This window comes from Protopterus annectens, chromosome 1.part1 (genome assembly GCF_019279795.1).
Source record: "Protopterus annectens isolate FY-2018-M chromosome 1.part1, PAN1.0, whole genome shotgun sequence".
NCBI lineage: Eukaryota > Metazoa > Chordata > Ceratodontiformes > Protopteridae > Protopterus > Protopterus annectens.
Window position 1 is genome coordinate 1,729,105,978 of NC_056726.1, and position 15,939 is coordinate 1,729,121,916.

General features: G+C 41.7%; 1 protein-coding gene across 1 annotated transcript in view; it reads left to right on the forward strand.

Moving 5' to 3' along the window:
- The window catches only part of LOC122811978 (prolyl endopeptidase-like), a 2,225,690-nt gene that overhangs the window by 765,420 nt on the left and 1,444,331 nt on the right, over positions 1 to 15,939 (forward strand). The window contains exon 7 of the mRNA XM_044084182.1: positions 7,980 to 8,085. Coding sequence (XP_043940117.1) covers positions 7,980 to 8,085 — 106 coding nt within the window. The remainder of the gene's footprint in view (positions 1 to 7,979; positions 8,086 to 15,939) is intronic.

The following is a 15,939-nucleotide window of genomic DNA, read 5'->3' on the forward strand; positions in this document are numbered from 1 at the left end:
TACCCTCACCAAGAATAATGCCACAATATGAAGACAAGATGATCAGTTTCAACAATTGGCTTAAGTATTGGTGTCATTCAAAGGGGATCCAATGCCTGTCAGCCTGGGATGGCATGCTCGACAAGCCACGATGCTTCGCTAGGGACGGCTTGCACCGGTCACCCCTGGGCTTTCTGATATTGGCAAAGGCTCTTTGCTACCCCCATAGTGCCTTTTTTAGGCAAGGCTCAAAAGGCAAACCCACCTCCATAGGTATCACAGGGGATTAAGAGTAATGCTACTCAATGCCAGAAGTCTAAACCTCAAGATGCACGCACTCAAAACTCTCCTTAGCATGGAGAATATCGATATCTGTGCAGTAACAGAAACCTGATTCAAGGCTCCCGAGAGCACCCCAGCATTACCAGGTTATACCTCATACCATGCTTTTCGGCCCCAAAACTTGGACCGAACCACAAAAGGAGGGGGGGGAGTATCAATATTCGTCAAAGATACCCACACCTCCAGGTTGGTGGCACAGCACGAAGCATCAGTGACTATCCATGTGCAACTAACAGTGGGTAAAACTGCCTTCCAGTTTACAGCCTGCTACAGACCACCCTCCCAAACCCAGGAACCTCACTCGGTCTTCCTGAGAACACTGGAAAATATGAAGGTCTCTCCAAACACCATTATATTGGGCAACTTCAACTACCCAAACATAGTCTGGGAGCATTACTCTAGCTCCAACACCCTAGCCCAAAGGTTCCTAGAATTTATAAACTCAAATGCTATGGAACAACTTGTTACCACTCCCACAAGAGGGAGAAACGTACTGGACCTGATCATCACCAACATGGGGACTCTGTGCTCCAGACCAGAAGTGTATCCCTCACTGGTAAGATCAGACCATAAACTAATCTCACTGGATATTTACTTCCCAACCCCAACCCCTGCCCAGAAAACCACAGTGAAAAACTTCTCTAAAGCAAATTTCACACTCCTCAAAACCGAGGTGGAATCCTTCAAAGCCCCCGGGCCTGTGGAAAATACGGCCCAGACCGCAGAATCCTTTATAAACGCATTCTATGAACACCTTTAGGAATGCATGGATCATGCAATCCCAAATAAAACCAAGACCCAATCCTCCAAAGGCAGACGTCCTGTGTGGTGGACCCCAGCCATAAACAAACTATACAATAGAAGGAGGAAGCTACTACATGATAGAGCAAAATCCCAAATAGGGAAGGCATCTCTGATCAGTATTAGCAAAAAACTACGGGCACTCATAAAATCGTCTAAGGCCAGCTTTGAGAGAAAAATTGCCCAGGACACTAAGGATAATCACAAGGCTTTCTTTAGTTTAGTTATGTTAGGAACCTGGGTGGGAATTCCCAGATATGCTCAGAATTAGTCCAAAATGACAAAAAATGCACCGAACCCACAGACATTGCCAACATCCCAGCTGACAAGTTCAGCGCAAACTCCCCCCCTCCCCACCAAAAGGGCAGATATCTATCCCAGCAGAGTGCTGCCCCCCTGACATCTTAGATGCTCAGGTAAGAGCCGCCCTCTCGAAAGCAAAAAACACAGCATCAATGGGACCAGACGGTGTCCTGGGTTGCGTCCTACATGAACTCCAAGAAGTGCTAAACCCAAACATAAAACTACTGTTCAGTCTCAGCCTTACTACAGGATATGTACCTAAAGAGTGGCGTACAGCAACAGTGGTCCCTCTCCACAAAGGTGGTGCCTCAACAGATCCTGGAAACTATCTCCCCATAAGCCTGACTAGCTTGGTCTGCAAAGCTATGGAAAGGATCATCATGGACCTCATAAATAAAGATATTGGGGACCTACAGACACTGGATCCTACCCAGTTCTGCTTTGTTAAGGGCAGATCCTGCCTCTTAAACCTGGTCACTTTCTTTGAAACAGTCACCAAGGCCATTGACGAGGGGAAGGTGGTCCACACAGCCTACCTGGACCTCGCAAAAGCCTTCGATACAGTACCCCACTCGGGCATTATAGATAAGCTCACCAGCTGAAATATAAACCCCTTTGTCACTAGATGGGTTGCAAACTGGCTCAAGGACAGAACCCACATGGTTAGAATTGCTGGAGCCATGTCAGACTCCAAACCAGTTACAAGTGGTGCCCCACAAGTCTCAGTCCTGGAACCTCCTTTGTTCAGTATATATTTCTCGGAGGTACAGGCCAACACGGAAGGACTGTGGCTGACCAAGTTCACAGATGACTGCAAACTGGGCGTCATAATCGATTCTCCAGCCGACACAAGCATCCCCCAAAAGGGCCTCATAGAATCAGACAACTGCTGCCAGAGCTATGGCCTCAAGCTAAACGCCAAAAAGTGTATAGTCATCCCCTTTGGCAAAAACAAAGTGCCCACAAATTACCACATAGGTGGTAATCCATTAAGTACAGAAGAATTAATTATGGACCTGGGACCCAAGTTGATAGCAATCTCTCATTTGACAACCACTTGGCCAAAGTGGTTAGAAAAACATTTTATATAGCCCACCTAATCATGAAGGGATTCACATCTAGATCAGGGGAGCTCATCGTGCCTCTTTACTCATCCCTCATCATGCCCATAATTGAGTACAATGCCCCTTTTGGGATGTACCTTACCAGACACCTGCAGGAACTGGAAAGACCTCAAAAGTACCTCTCCAGGAGGATCAAAGGGCTCAAACAGATGCCATATGCTGCCTGGTTAAAGAAACTCCAGCTCTACTCAGTGGCATATCGCCTGCTGAGAGATGATCTGTGCCTGACGTATAAAGCCATGTCCAACTTGGAATTAATGGACATGCTGCACCTCAGAAAATCCAAATCCCATCGAGCTACGCACTCGAGAGACTTGAACCTCAGCACCGAAATAAATAGGACATGCTGGAGGGACAGATTCATAACCCAGAGGCTCCCTTCACTCTGGAATAAAATCCCAGTTCGGGTTAGGCAGAGTCCCTCATTGACTTTCTTCAAGAGGAATCTTGATGAGTGGATGGGAGAGCGTAGGTTTACCCCGGGTATCACTTCTGTGTCACTGTTAGACCGAGGCACAGTATACTAACCTCGAAAAAGGGCATAGCAAAATTTATTTAAAATGGGTGGCGAAAGCCAAACACACTCTGGCTAGGCTTATAAATGCCCTAGGGCAGATAGCCTAGTATGAACCTATAGATATATATATATATATATATATATATACACATATATATATATATATTTATATATATGGATCTAGGTCATAAGATCGACAGCTCATATGACTGAAACTCATTTCGTCGACAGCTCATTTGGCTGACAAAAAGTATAGGTGGGGGGCTTCGCCCCCCACACACCCCCAATGTGGGGGGCTGTGCCCCCCACACACCCCAACTGTATATGACAACTCCACAGTCGCACAACAGTGGGGAGGGGGGCAAATCCCAGGTTTTTGCCTTGAATACTTTTTGTCAGCCAAATGAGCTGTCGACCAACTGAGTTTCAGTCATATGAGCTGTCGATCTTATGACCTAGACACATATATATATATATATATATATATATATATATATATATATATATATATATATATATGTGTGTGTGTGTGTGTGTGTGTGTGTATATATATATATATATATATATATATATGTGTGTGTGTGTGTATATGTGTGTGTGTGTGTGTGTGTGTGTGTATATATATATATATATATATATATATATATATATATATATATATATATATATATATATATATATATATATATATGGTACAGGATCTCTGGAAAGTTGTTTGTATACAATGATTGGAAAAATCGACCACAGGTGATGTTAGAGATCACTGCATGCCCTTTATAAGAAGGAATAGTTTTGTTGATGTTGAACTTTGAAGAAGTTTCTATGTTGGATAGGCTGTAGCCCTTTTGGGATCCTGAATTGGTAAGCAGAATGCTGCTTCTTGCTTACTCTTGATCATAAACTGCAAAGCAAAAATCTTTGTAGCTCAGCTGAAGTAAACTCAGTTTCAGTTCTTTGTTGGCCTTTCTAACACCCCTTGTTAACAAAGTTATTGAGAGTGAATTTTTATCAAAGACAGAATGATGTACATTGCTTCTGTTTGGTCTTTTTTCAGTCATGTAAATCAGTTTAATTTGTTTGCTGATGGTTCAGATAATGCTTATGAAAGCAGTGTATTTGATTTTTAATCAATATCATGATGGTGGTATTTTTCTTCAGGTCATTATAAAATGTTGTATATTGTTTAACACCATCTTAAGCTGCAAAGAAAATATGTTTACCTTAGTTTAGGTGAAATCATTTTCATTACTTCTCAGAAGTACAGGCCAACATGGGAGGACTTTGGCTGACAAAGTTTGCAGACGACTCCAAACTGGGCGCCATAGTGGAAAGTGCATCGGACACGGATATCCTTCAGAAGGGACTCACGGAAACAGATAGCTGGTGCCAGAGCCATGGCCTGAAGTTAAACGCCAAAAAATGTATAGTCATACCCTTCGGGAAAAACAAGGTAACCCCAAGCTACCATATAGGTGGCAATCCACTAAGCACAGAAGAGGTTATCAGGGACCTGGGGACCCAGGTTGACAGTGGCCTTTCTTTTGACACTCACATTGCTAAAGTGGTTAGAAAGACCTTCTACATTGCCCACCTGATCATGAAGGGATTCACATCCAGATCTAGTGAGGTCATTGTTCCCCTGTACTCTTCACTTATCAGACCAATGATCGAGTACAATGCCCCATTCGGGATGTATCTCACCCGACATCTGCAGCAATTGGAGAGACCCCAAAAGTTCCTCACCAAAAGGATAAAGGGACTCCAAAATCTGTCATATGCTGCCAGATTGAAGAAACTCCAGCTCTATTCAGTCGCATACCATCTGCTCAGAGGTGACATGTGCCTGACATACAAGGCCATGTCCAACCCGGAATTAATGGACATGCTCCACCTCAAAAAATCCAAATCCAACAAAACCACTAGAGCAAGCGACTTAAACCTTAGCACGGATATAAATAGGACGTGCTGTAGGGATAGATTTATCACTCAGAGACTCCCTTTGCTGTGGAATAAAATCCCGGTCCATGTGAGGCAGAGCATCTTGCTGGCTCTGTTCAAGAGAAATCTTGACCTGTGGATGGGAGATCGTAGGTTTACCCCGGGAATCATCTCTGTGTCACTGCTAGACAGAGGCACAACAAACTAATGGGTACAGTATTTTTTCATATAAGGGGTGGAGTAAGCCACAAAACTTTGGGCTAGGCTTATAAATGCCTTAGGGCAGATAGCCTAGTATAAACCTATGAACCTATGTGACAGCTTGAACTGGTACTGCTTCTGAAAGCAAAGAAACTGACTTTTATTCAGGAGAAAAATGCTCTTTCTTGCTTTCCTATGAAAATTTTTGAAGTACACGTATTCAGTTTTAGTTCGATAACTGCTGTGGTTGTATTTGTGAAGTCATTGTAATTTTTATTAATATTAAAATGCTGTTCATTGTTTCTCTGTGGTAAGTACTGACCATTACAGATGCAGTGTTAGCTGGCATTCAGTACTGCCCAGTGCCTGTATCTGTTTTATTTACTGTTGAAAGTAAATTTGGGAAACACAAAACTAGAGCATAGATTTCCCATGCCAAAACAAGGGCAGTGCTTAAGAGTGCTCAAGTCATGGAGCAAGTTATAATTGTTTCACATGCCAGCAAGCTAATGCTCAAGATCCTGCAAACTGGACTGCAGAAGTATATGGCCCAAGAACTGCCAGATGTACAAGCTGGTTTTACAAGGAGCAGAGGCATCAGAGATCAAATTGCCAATATCCACTGGATAAGCGAGATGCAGACGATTATTTACTTCTGTTTTATTGATTATCCCTATTCCTTGACTTTATGGACCAGAAGAAGCTTTGGTAAGTACGAAATGGGGACAACGGGTGACCTTATTTTCTTCCTGATGAATCTGTATGCGGAACAGGAAGCAACAGTTAGAACTGACTGACTGATTCATGACTGGGAAAGGAATAAGACAAGGCTGTATATTGTCACTCTACTTACTCATTTTTTATATCATGTAAATTGCTGAGTTGGATGATTCAGATGCTGGTATCAAAATTGCTAGGAGAAATATTAGTAGTCTCAGATTTGCAGAAGATGCCATTCTAATGGCTGAAAATGAGTGGAGTTGAAGAGCCTGTTGGTGAAAGGAAAGTAGAAAGTGGAAATGCTGGTTTGTTACTATTTATTTTATGTTGCATGTCATCAGATCCTGTAGTTTTTTTTTTTAATAGATGAGAAGGAAGTGAATGTAGTGGCAGGTTTTATTTTACTGACAAAACTCTCCACAGATGGGGATTGCAGCCATAAAGGTAAACCGCACTTCCTTTTTGGAAGGACAGCTATGGCAAATATGAATAAGATTTTAGAGAGCAAAGACATTTCGTCCTCAACATCGTTTTCCCAGAAGTAGGATATGGTTGTGGGAGATGGACTAGTTAAGCTCTGCACATGAAAATTTGTGTTTTTGAAATCTGTTTTTGAAGAACACTTTTGAGAATTCCGTGGATTGCAAAAAGATCAAACAAGTCTGTAGTTTAGAAAATAAATCGACTGTTCACTAGAAGGCCTGATAGCAAAAGCAAAACTCAGGTACTTTAGTCTCATAATATGAAGACAGGATTCACTAGAGAAGACATTGGTGATGGAAAAGTTTGAAAGTAAAAGAAGGGGTGGCAGAAGATAAAGGCAGATGGACAGTATTACTTAGGTTATGAATATCAGTGTGCAAGACTTGAGCACTGACAGGCAGACGGGGTATGCTAAAGTCCATATGGTCATGAAGAGTCCTATTTGACTAAACAACTAAAGAACAGTGATTGACTAGAGCTTCAGAGGGCCATTGATGATACTTCTGTACTTAGCGTTAAGCTTGTAGCTTCGAAATGTAACCTTATTTTCTTCATCTTTATTGCATTTCAGCTAGTGCATTTCAGCTTTAGGATCATGGTTCAGTATTGATAAGCAATTTTAGTTTTAGATACCAAGCAAAGAATAGAAATGGTAAAGCAGTTTTATTGGGTAGTTTTCCTTTAGTTGATGGGTTAATTATTTCTATTTTGGCTAGTGAAAAGTGTGGAAGCTGTTTGAAGTAGTTCCCAGATTAATATCTTGATTTGCTTGGCTATATATGAAGAGTTCCTTTGTGAAATTGGTATTAAAGCATTAATTAACTGTACTCCATTATTCACAGGGTTGCCTATACATAGTTTTCAAACAGAATTGTTAAAAGTCTTTGTATCCTTTTTGCTGTAACTGTCAGCACATATCAGGAATTTTCTTTCCTCAATGCCAGAGTGGCATGCCTTTCGCGGGTTGGTGCTACTAAACGAACCCAAGAAGAAAAACAACTGTCTTAAAACTGACTGTCAGGGAAGATGTATTAACCACTGATAAGGCAGGGATTTTTTCTTTGCATTCATTGAGACTCACCCCTGAAGGTAGATTTTGCATGCTTGTGTTGTGGGGGCTGCAGTACTTACCCGGCTAATGCTTGTGTTATTCCACACAGATGCAGAATCATGGCTGGAGGACAGAGCTCAGCACAACTAGGAACACATTCAACCCTTTGTGCCCTATTGCTGTACATATGGCTTGCATTATTTATCAGGATCACAGTAGACTTAGCCAGTGTCCTTCCCGTCTAATGCAAGACCTGGTATCAGCCACTTATTCCCACCCTTGCTCAGCTTATGTAGTGTGTGGGCCATTAATTATTCCTGAGTTTTCTGGGTCATCTTCATGGCTGTGTCCCTGTGCACCACTGAGCTGGTTGTTTTGTACTGAGATTTAATCTCTTCATTCACTTCTTCCTTATTGGTTTCTGTGTAACTGACAAAGCTATACTTCTTTCCCAATTAGTTTAGCATAAACTCAAATCTGTGCTGAAGGCATTTATTAATTATCCATGTTTGCCCTGTAGGTAACAGATGATGGCCAATATGTAGTCCTGTCAATCTCAGAGGGTTGTAAACCTGTCAATCGTTTGTGGTATTGTGATCTGCGTCAACTTACTAATGGGATCACAGGTGAGATTTAACTTGCACTGTACAAATTCATGGGTTTGAAAATCTTGCACGTATGTGTATGTGTGTGTGTGGACAAGCATGTGTATATACATATCATATATACATGCATACATACATAACACACACATACCCAAAATTATATGTGGGTGTGCATGCATGTTTACGTATATTTAAATGTGAGTAAGTGGATATGTGAATTTTTTTATCGTATTGCATGCGCACATGGGAATGAGGCTTTAGAATGTGATAATGTACAAAAGTGAATTTCATATTTGTGTGCCGCAGCCAGCATCAAAGTAGTGTAATAGTTTATAAAATCTTGAGATTGTTTTGTTTCTGTAGCATGGTTTTGACTTTCACTTTATTAATTAATATACTGATCAAATATATTAATATATTAATATATTTTTATGCAATGTTTGCTATGAAATATCTATATTTATATGTTTTTAAAATTTTTATTAAAATGATGCATTAGAATTGATGTATTTTTAGAAGTTCTATATATATTTTAGAAGCTCTACATTATGAATATGAAGATAGAATGTTTTCTAGATATATATTATGTATTTTAGATTTATTGTGATTTATAAGAGAGAATACAGCTTTAATGGTAAATGGGTTATTGAGTCACATGATTATTTTAGTTTTTCTGGAATATACTGATCATGTTGAAGTTTGACGTTAGTCTTTATTATTTGGTCTTCAAAGAAGAGATAATTCTACTGTTTTACCAAAGCAGGAGCTTTGCATTATTTTAAATGTTTTTTTCTCTATCCCGTACTCACCATTAGTCCTGCAGTGATTAAACTATCCATTTTATTCACCATGGGCAGGAGATGGATTCATGAGACCATCATCTAGCCAGTCAGCAGTTTATTTTCTTATTTTAGTGCCCCTCCATAAGTCAGTGGCTAATACAAATCCTCAGTGTCAGCCAAAGTGGCGCATGTATGTGCTTAAGTACGTGCACCAGTTCTAGTTAATTCATGTTGCTTGGCAATAATTGTATGCCTGTTTCCTGCTCATGTTCCTGTATGCTGACCATCTTCTGGTAGGTGTCTTAACATGACATACCAGATCACATTACTATCCTTCCTAGGGATGTGTGAGCAAAATGTTTCATGCTTTATTCCCATTCCATTCCCAGCAGCTTCACCAGAGGTTGAGCCACTGGCCAAACCCAGGTTGGCTGGGCTGTAATCAAGGCTTCATCTCTACAACAAAGAGCCATTCCATTAATTTTATATTAGTATGATAGCAGCAATATTCTTTGTTACGTTGCTTTTGTTGTTCTCATTTTCATTCTCGTGGACCACCCCTAGGCTGTAGGTCTCTCAAACCCTTTTGACCAGCATAGGTCACCATACTGTAACTTTACTACTGTCCCTATGCCTTATGTCTTTCAATACTGATATGTCTTTTTGGGTGTGCTTTTTTTCCAAGCAGAACTTGCCTGCAAAAACCTGTATTCCTTCATATTGTATCAGTGTTTGGCAGTGATCATTTTGTCACAAATTATAATGGGAAACAGAGTTGTTTGCCTAAGCTTGACTGTATTTTCCCTGTTTATTCAGAGATGCATGTGAATTTGATGTCATCTAAGTACTAATACACTCTGATCCTTTTATGGCACATTCATTCTTTGAATTTCGTAGCTCTACAAACCAAAAAGAATTGTTTCGCTAACTTCAAAATTGAAATCTCTTTTAAAGCTTAGAGAATAAAGCATAGCAGGCTTAACAATAAGCATCAATATATCCAACTCATAAATATTACAAAAGAAGCAGTATGATGAAACAAACACACGCATATGACAATATTTCACAAATCCTTAGGTAATCACCAAAACAGTTCTGGAAAGACTGGGGCTTGGTATAATAGTTAATGTGTTTGACTCTCAGATACAAGGTACAGTGTTTGATTTTCACCTATGGGAAGGAAATTGGTGTTGCTTAGAATGGCCTATTAAGCTTAGTAACTAGCCATGAACTTCTGAAACAATGAATCTAAGGAACAGGGAAAATTAACATTTGGCAGGGGGGGGGGGGGTTGGCATCGTGCTTAAGGTCATAACCTCACAGATAGAAATTACAGGGTTTGACTTTGACAACAGGTTATTGGCTAGGCTTGTAATAGTTTGAATACTGATAGGCTAGTATTTACCTGTGAACCTATGAAGAAGTGAATCCACTCTCAGAAAGGGATATTCAGAACAACCTACCAACAGCAATACCTGCATACTCTCCCTTGGATTTCCTGCCTGATTTCTCTAACCTACTCATGCTTTCAAGCATTCATGTTGAACACCTCCCATCCCTGTCAGAACCATCTCTTTGCATTTCTGTATTTTACCTTAAATAAATCAAAACAAGAGACTTTGAACTTATTTTTTTATTTTATTTATTTGTTTTCAGGGTAGGCCTACTGAACAAATTGTCTCTTCATGGGTGACTCTGGATTATTGTCTGGTTAATTGACTTGCTCAGAGTCATATAACAGGCAAATTGAATGTATAAGGAATGCACTCCTATAGCCTAGGCACAGGAAAGAGTTTGTTACCAGCTCAGCATTATAGTCCTATCTGCTAGCTTCACCAAATAAAATTTTTCACACAACCAGGCACAAATGACCTTTTACCCTGTCCTCCCAATACATCTTCAGCCGCCACCAAACACAAAATATTATGCCAGATGTATGGAAAATAGCCATTATCAGCCCAATACCAAAAAAATCTACTCCCACTAAAACTTCCCAATATAGGACAATCTCTATCCTTCCCATTATTGGCATACTATTTGAAAAATGTATCTATGTTCAATTCACCCAGTACATCACTTACCTACAACCTCCTCTCCCATACACAACACAAGTTCTGGTCTGGTTCGTTTGGAGTGTACTCACAACCTTATGAACCCTAACTGATGAAATACTACTAGCCATGGATAGAGGACACCTCACTCGTGCCATATTTGTCAATCTTAAAAAAGCCTTTGACCTCATTGACCGCAGCATCCTTCTCCATTAGCTGCTACACATAGGCAGAAGTCCTGATTCCTTGCTTTGGTTTCAAAAATATCTCATTGGTCAACACTTGTCTGTCAAAATTCATACCTCGAGCTTCCAATAAGTCAGCCTTCAAAAAGAAGTACCACAAGGTTTCATACTTGGTCCTCTGTTGTTCTCCATATTTATAAATAAACTCATACTTGACCTACCTCCTCTCCCTTTCTTACTTTACAAAGGTGGCATAGTTCCCCACATACAATTCGGTACCCAGCCTCCAGAAAGATGTGCAAGCAGATTTCCTAATCCTAATCTACAGGATCTCCAACAAATACCTCCTAAACATCAGCAAAATCAGAACTGTGATCTTTGGCACCAAACAGAAACTTAAAAAAAACTCCTCATAACCAGCATGAAAAGCAAACTCCAAACACATTCAGATAATAGCCAATAAAATGTATAGGTTTATTACCAATCCCCTAAAATGAACAACTCTTTAAAATATTGAAAAAAAATGGTTCCCTGTTCAAACAAGGTTGACCTTTTCCTAGGTGCTCAGCACATCTTGCAGCTAAAATTAAACACTCTTCCTGTTACAACCTCAGAAGCCAGAACCACTCCTTCTCCATGCTGCACCCCCCCAAAAAAAAAAATTCAATATCATTGCTTCTATATACTAGAAATCCCCATAATTCTGAGGAAATATTCCCCAACAAATAAAACGCACCTTATTGTACACTAAATTTAGGACTCTACTAAAGGCCCACCTACTCTCATCAGTCAGTTGTCATTGTCTCTCATCCAACTATATCACCTAACCTGAACAGCATCACTCACTATTTCTCCCAATAATGATACTCTTACTGCCACTCACGTGACACGATGTTCATCGTGCTATACTGCTGCAGTCATCACACTTGGGTTATCCTGTCGTCAGGCGGTCCCGCAGTCGGCCAAATCCCAAAGTCCTGGTCCGGTGTCAGTTGTCGTCGCCTCTTCCCTGACGTCAGTGCGACAGGGGTATAAAAGAGACAGCCGATGCCATTTTCTCCAGTCTTTCTTGCCGCGCGGTGCCCGAAGCAGAAGCAGTTCGCAAGTGCCGGTCGGCCAGCTCCTGAAATTTTTGAATCGAGTTTCAGCCTGAAGTCTTCTCTAAAGCTAAGTACCCCATTGGGGAAACTTTTCTTGTCTCAGACCAATGTCAGACAAAGTTAATAATTGTATTTCTTGTGGGAAGCAAATACCTCATAAGGATTTTCATTCTTATTGTATTCCTTGCCTAGGCCCAGACCACGACGTCTCTGGTTGTCGGTTTTGTGCTAGGTTCAACAAACGTACAATTAAGCGTTGGGCAGAATTTGCCCAGCATTATTTTGGCAGAAAATTTAGCTATAGCATGCCGTCGGAGCAACCGACATCAGCAATGATTAAAAAACGCAAAGATAAGGACCGGCAGCCAAGACCAAGACCAGATACCGAGGCCTCAGCAAGGCCTGACGCCGGTTCTCCGGTTTTCAGCGAGGCGCCTTTGCAGCCCCTGACTACCGCAAATTCAGAAATTCTGACGGCCTCCCAAACCGAAGCAGTTGGGCCTCAGGAACTGGTTCCACCTCACTCCTCGGACGCCAGCCCCGACGGGGATCCGGAATTTTTGGATAGGCATTCGGTCTCTGAAGGTGTTTTCAAACTGACAACTATCTCTGCCAAGCCTTATGCTAAACTCAAAGCCCCCTTGAAAGTTAGAAAACCGGGGCCACACCCCCCCCCCCACAGGCCCCTATGCTTAAAAAACAGATGCTTAAGATGGCTGAGGATTTAATTACCCTTATCAGGGGATCCCAACCCCCACCTGACAAAAGGCCTAGACTGGAGGAAGATTATCCTTCCTCTGACCAAGCATCCATTTCCTCAGGCAACTCTGACGACCAGGATTACTCCTTCCCTCCTTATGAAGACTCAGATGCTGAGGAGTCCATTCCCTCTATCTCCCCCCCTGAAGACTACTCTTTTGGAGAAACTTTACACACCATGAGGGAACACTTCCACTGGGAAGGGCAAGATTACTCTGACTCCAAGAAAAGACTGCGTGAGTTTCTTCTTCTTCCACAGCATAGACCCCTGGCAATTCCTCCAGTTTTAGACATTTTGGATGATGTTTTCTCTGAATCCAGTTTAAACCCAGATTCCTTACCTCCAGCACCAGCTAAACCAGACAGATACTACCGAGTTCCTGATACTCATAAGTTTCTATACAAAAGCCCTACTGCAGACCCCGAGACAATTTCCCAGGGTCCCAAAGGGGTTAAGGCCTCTACTGCTAAGAATCCACTTCCTTCTGAAAGAGATTCCAGAGCATTAGAAAGATGGGGAAAGAAAGTGTATACATCTGCCACTTTGGCCATTAAACTGCCAATTCCACTTGCTAAAATACCAACAGTATTTGATTACACAGTTAAAGCAGAAACTGATCCCTCAGACAGATCAGCTTGATTTTAAAGAGATGCAGGATTTGCTGCATGCAGCAGAACAGGTGGGAAAGCATACCTTACAGTGTGGTTTTGATTCATTGGAAGCCTCATGTAGAGCAGCTGTCACAGGGTCTGTAATTCGTAGGCATGCTTGGCATAAAGAACAAGCCTTACCAGAACATGTCAAAGCAAAGTTATTGGATGCTCCATTGCAGAAAGATGTGTTATTTGGTGTCAAAGCAAAGGAAGTTTTAAAGAAAATGGAAGAAAAGGCAAAATCTATGCAAACAGTTAAAGATTTTTTACAGGTACAACCTCCTCATTTCAGCAGAAACTGGCCATCAAAAAACTGGTCCTTTCCTGCATCAGACAGACCCCAAAGAGGTAGGTACAGGCGCCCAAGGGGCAGAGGCCAGCCACAAGGCTCTTTCAGGCCTAGACAATGGCATACAACAACTCAAAGAGGTGGAGACGAAAGATCTCAACCCTTCAGGAAACAAACACAATGACTTCCTTCTTCGCCTGCCAAGCAAAATTGCCCTGGCAGCACCTTTGGGAGGAAAACTGGCTCTATTTCCACAAAATTGGCACATCATAACAAAGGACAAATGGATTCTGGACATTATTACCCGAGGCTACAGATTTCATTTCCACACTTTACCACGGATGAGAGCCATGCCAAATCTGCCTCCAAACCAATGGGCAGAGGCCCAAACGCAAATTTCCACTCTCATGGATATAAAATCAATTCAAAAGGTACCTACAAAGGAGCAAGGTCAAGGTTTTTACTCAAGACTGTTTCTAGTCCCAAGAACGGACAAAGCCTGGAGGCCCATCTTAGACCTCTCAATTCTGAACACATACCTGGAGGTACTCAAATTCAAAATGCTCACACTACAGCAGCTCCTTCCCATGCTGGGCAAGGAGTCTTGGCTGGTAACGTTGGACCTCAGAGGCATACCTGCATGTCCCTATCAGACAAGATTGCAGAAGATACCTCAGATTTTTGGCAGGTACAACGCATTATCAATTCTCTGCATTGCCCTTTGGCTTATCTACTGTGCCCAGAGTATTTACAAAATGCCTGGAATCAGTAATTGCATATTGCAGACAACGAGGAATACAAATTTATCCATATCTGGACGACTGCCTGATCCAAACTGACAGCAAGGACATTCTATTACAGCATCTGGCTTTTGTAACACAGCTGCTCAGTTGCCTAGGGGTACACAGTAAACAAAAAGAAGTCAAAACTAATATCCTCGCAACAGATAATATTCCTGGGTGCCAGCTTAAATACAACGGCCCAGATGGCTTACCTCACGCCAGACAAACAAAAACAATTGACTCAATACTTCAAAAAGATAGCAACTTTTACCCAGCTCACTGCAAGGAAAATCCTGTAGGCATTGGGGTTCATGGCATCATGCATTCAACTATTCCCATATGCAAAGCTGCATATGAGAAAATTACAATGGTACCTGAAAAGTGTATGGTCTCAACACAGGCACAGCCTCGAAACAAGTATACCTATCATTCCCTGCCTTCAAAAAGAGTTCCTATGGTGGGCTCAAGCATGTCATATAAACAAGGGTCTTCCTTTCATCTTACCTCCAGCAAACCAAACCATGACAACAGATTCTTTAGACTACGCCTGGGGAGCACACATGGCAGGACAGTCCATACAGGGCAAATGGTCTGCAAAACAAATGCATCTTCACTTCAACCAAAAGGAGATGCTAGCTGTGCAAAATGCACTGACAGCCTTCAAGGACCTCTTGCATCCAGGACAACTTCTAATAAGGACAGACAACACCACAGTTATGTGGTACCTAAACAAACAGGGAGGAACACACTCCTACCCTTTATGCAGACAGGCTATGACCTTATGGAACACAGCATTGGCCTACCAAGTACAACTACAAGCACAATTCCTGCCAGGAAAGGAAAACATATTGGCAGACGAATTAAGCAGAAATATGGCAGACCCTCACGAGTGGAGACTACACCCACAAGTATTTTCAATGATAACTCAAAGATGGTGATGTCCAGACATAGATCTATTTGCCTCCCCCAACAATTGCCAATTACAAAAATTCTGCACAAAGACTTATCACTCCCTAGCCTGGAAAGTGGACGCTCTATCATTCAGTTGGACAACGCTGACAGTCTATGCCTTCCCTCCACTACCTCTATTGACCAAGGTATTATTGAAGGTCAGATCAGAGAGGCCACAAATGATCCTCATTGCTCCGGACTGGCCACGCCAGCATTGGTACCCATTACTAAGGAACTTGACTCACAGCCCTCCATGGATCTTGCCTCAATTCCCACTACTGTTGACTCAGAAAAACTCTCAAACCTGTCACAGCCAGCTCAG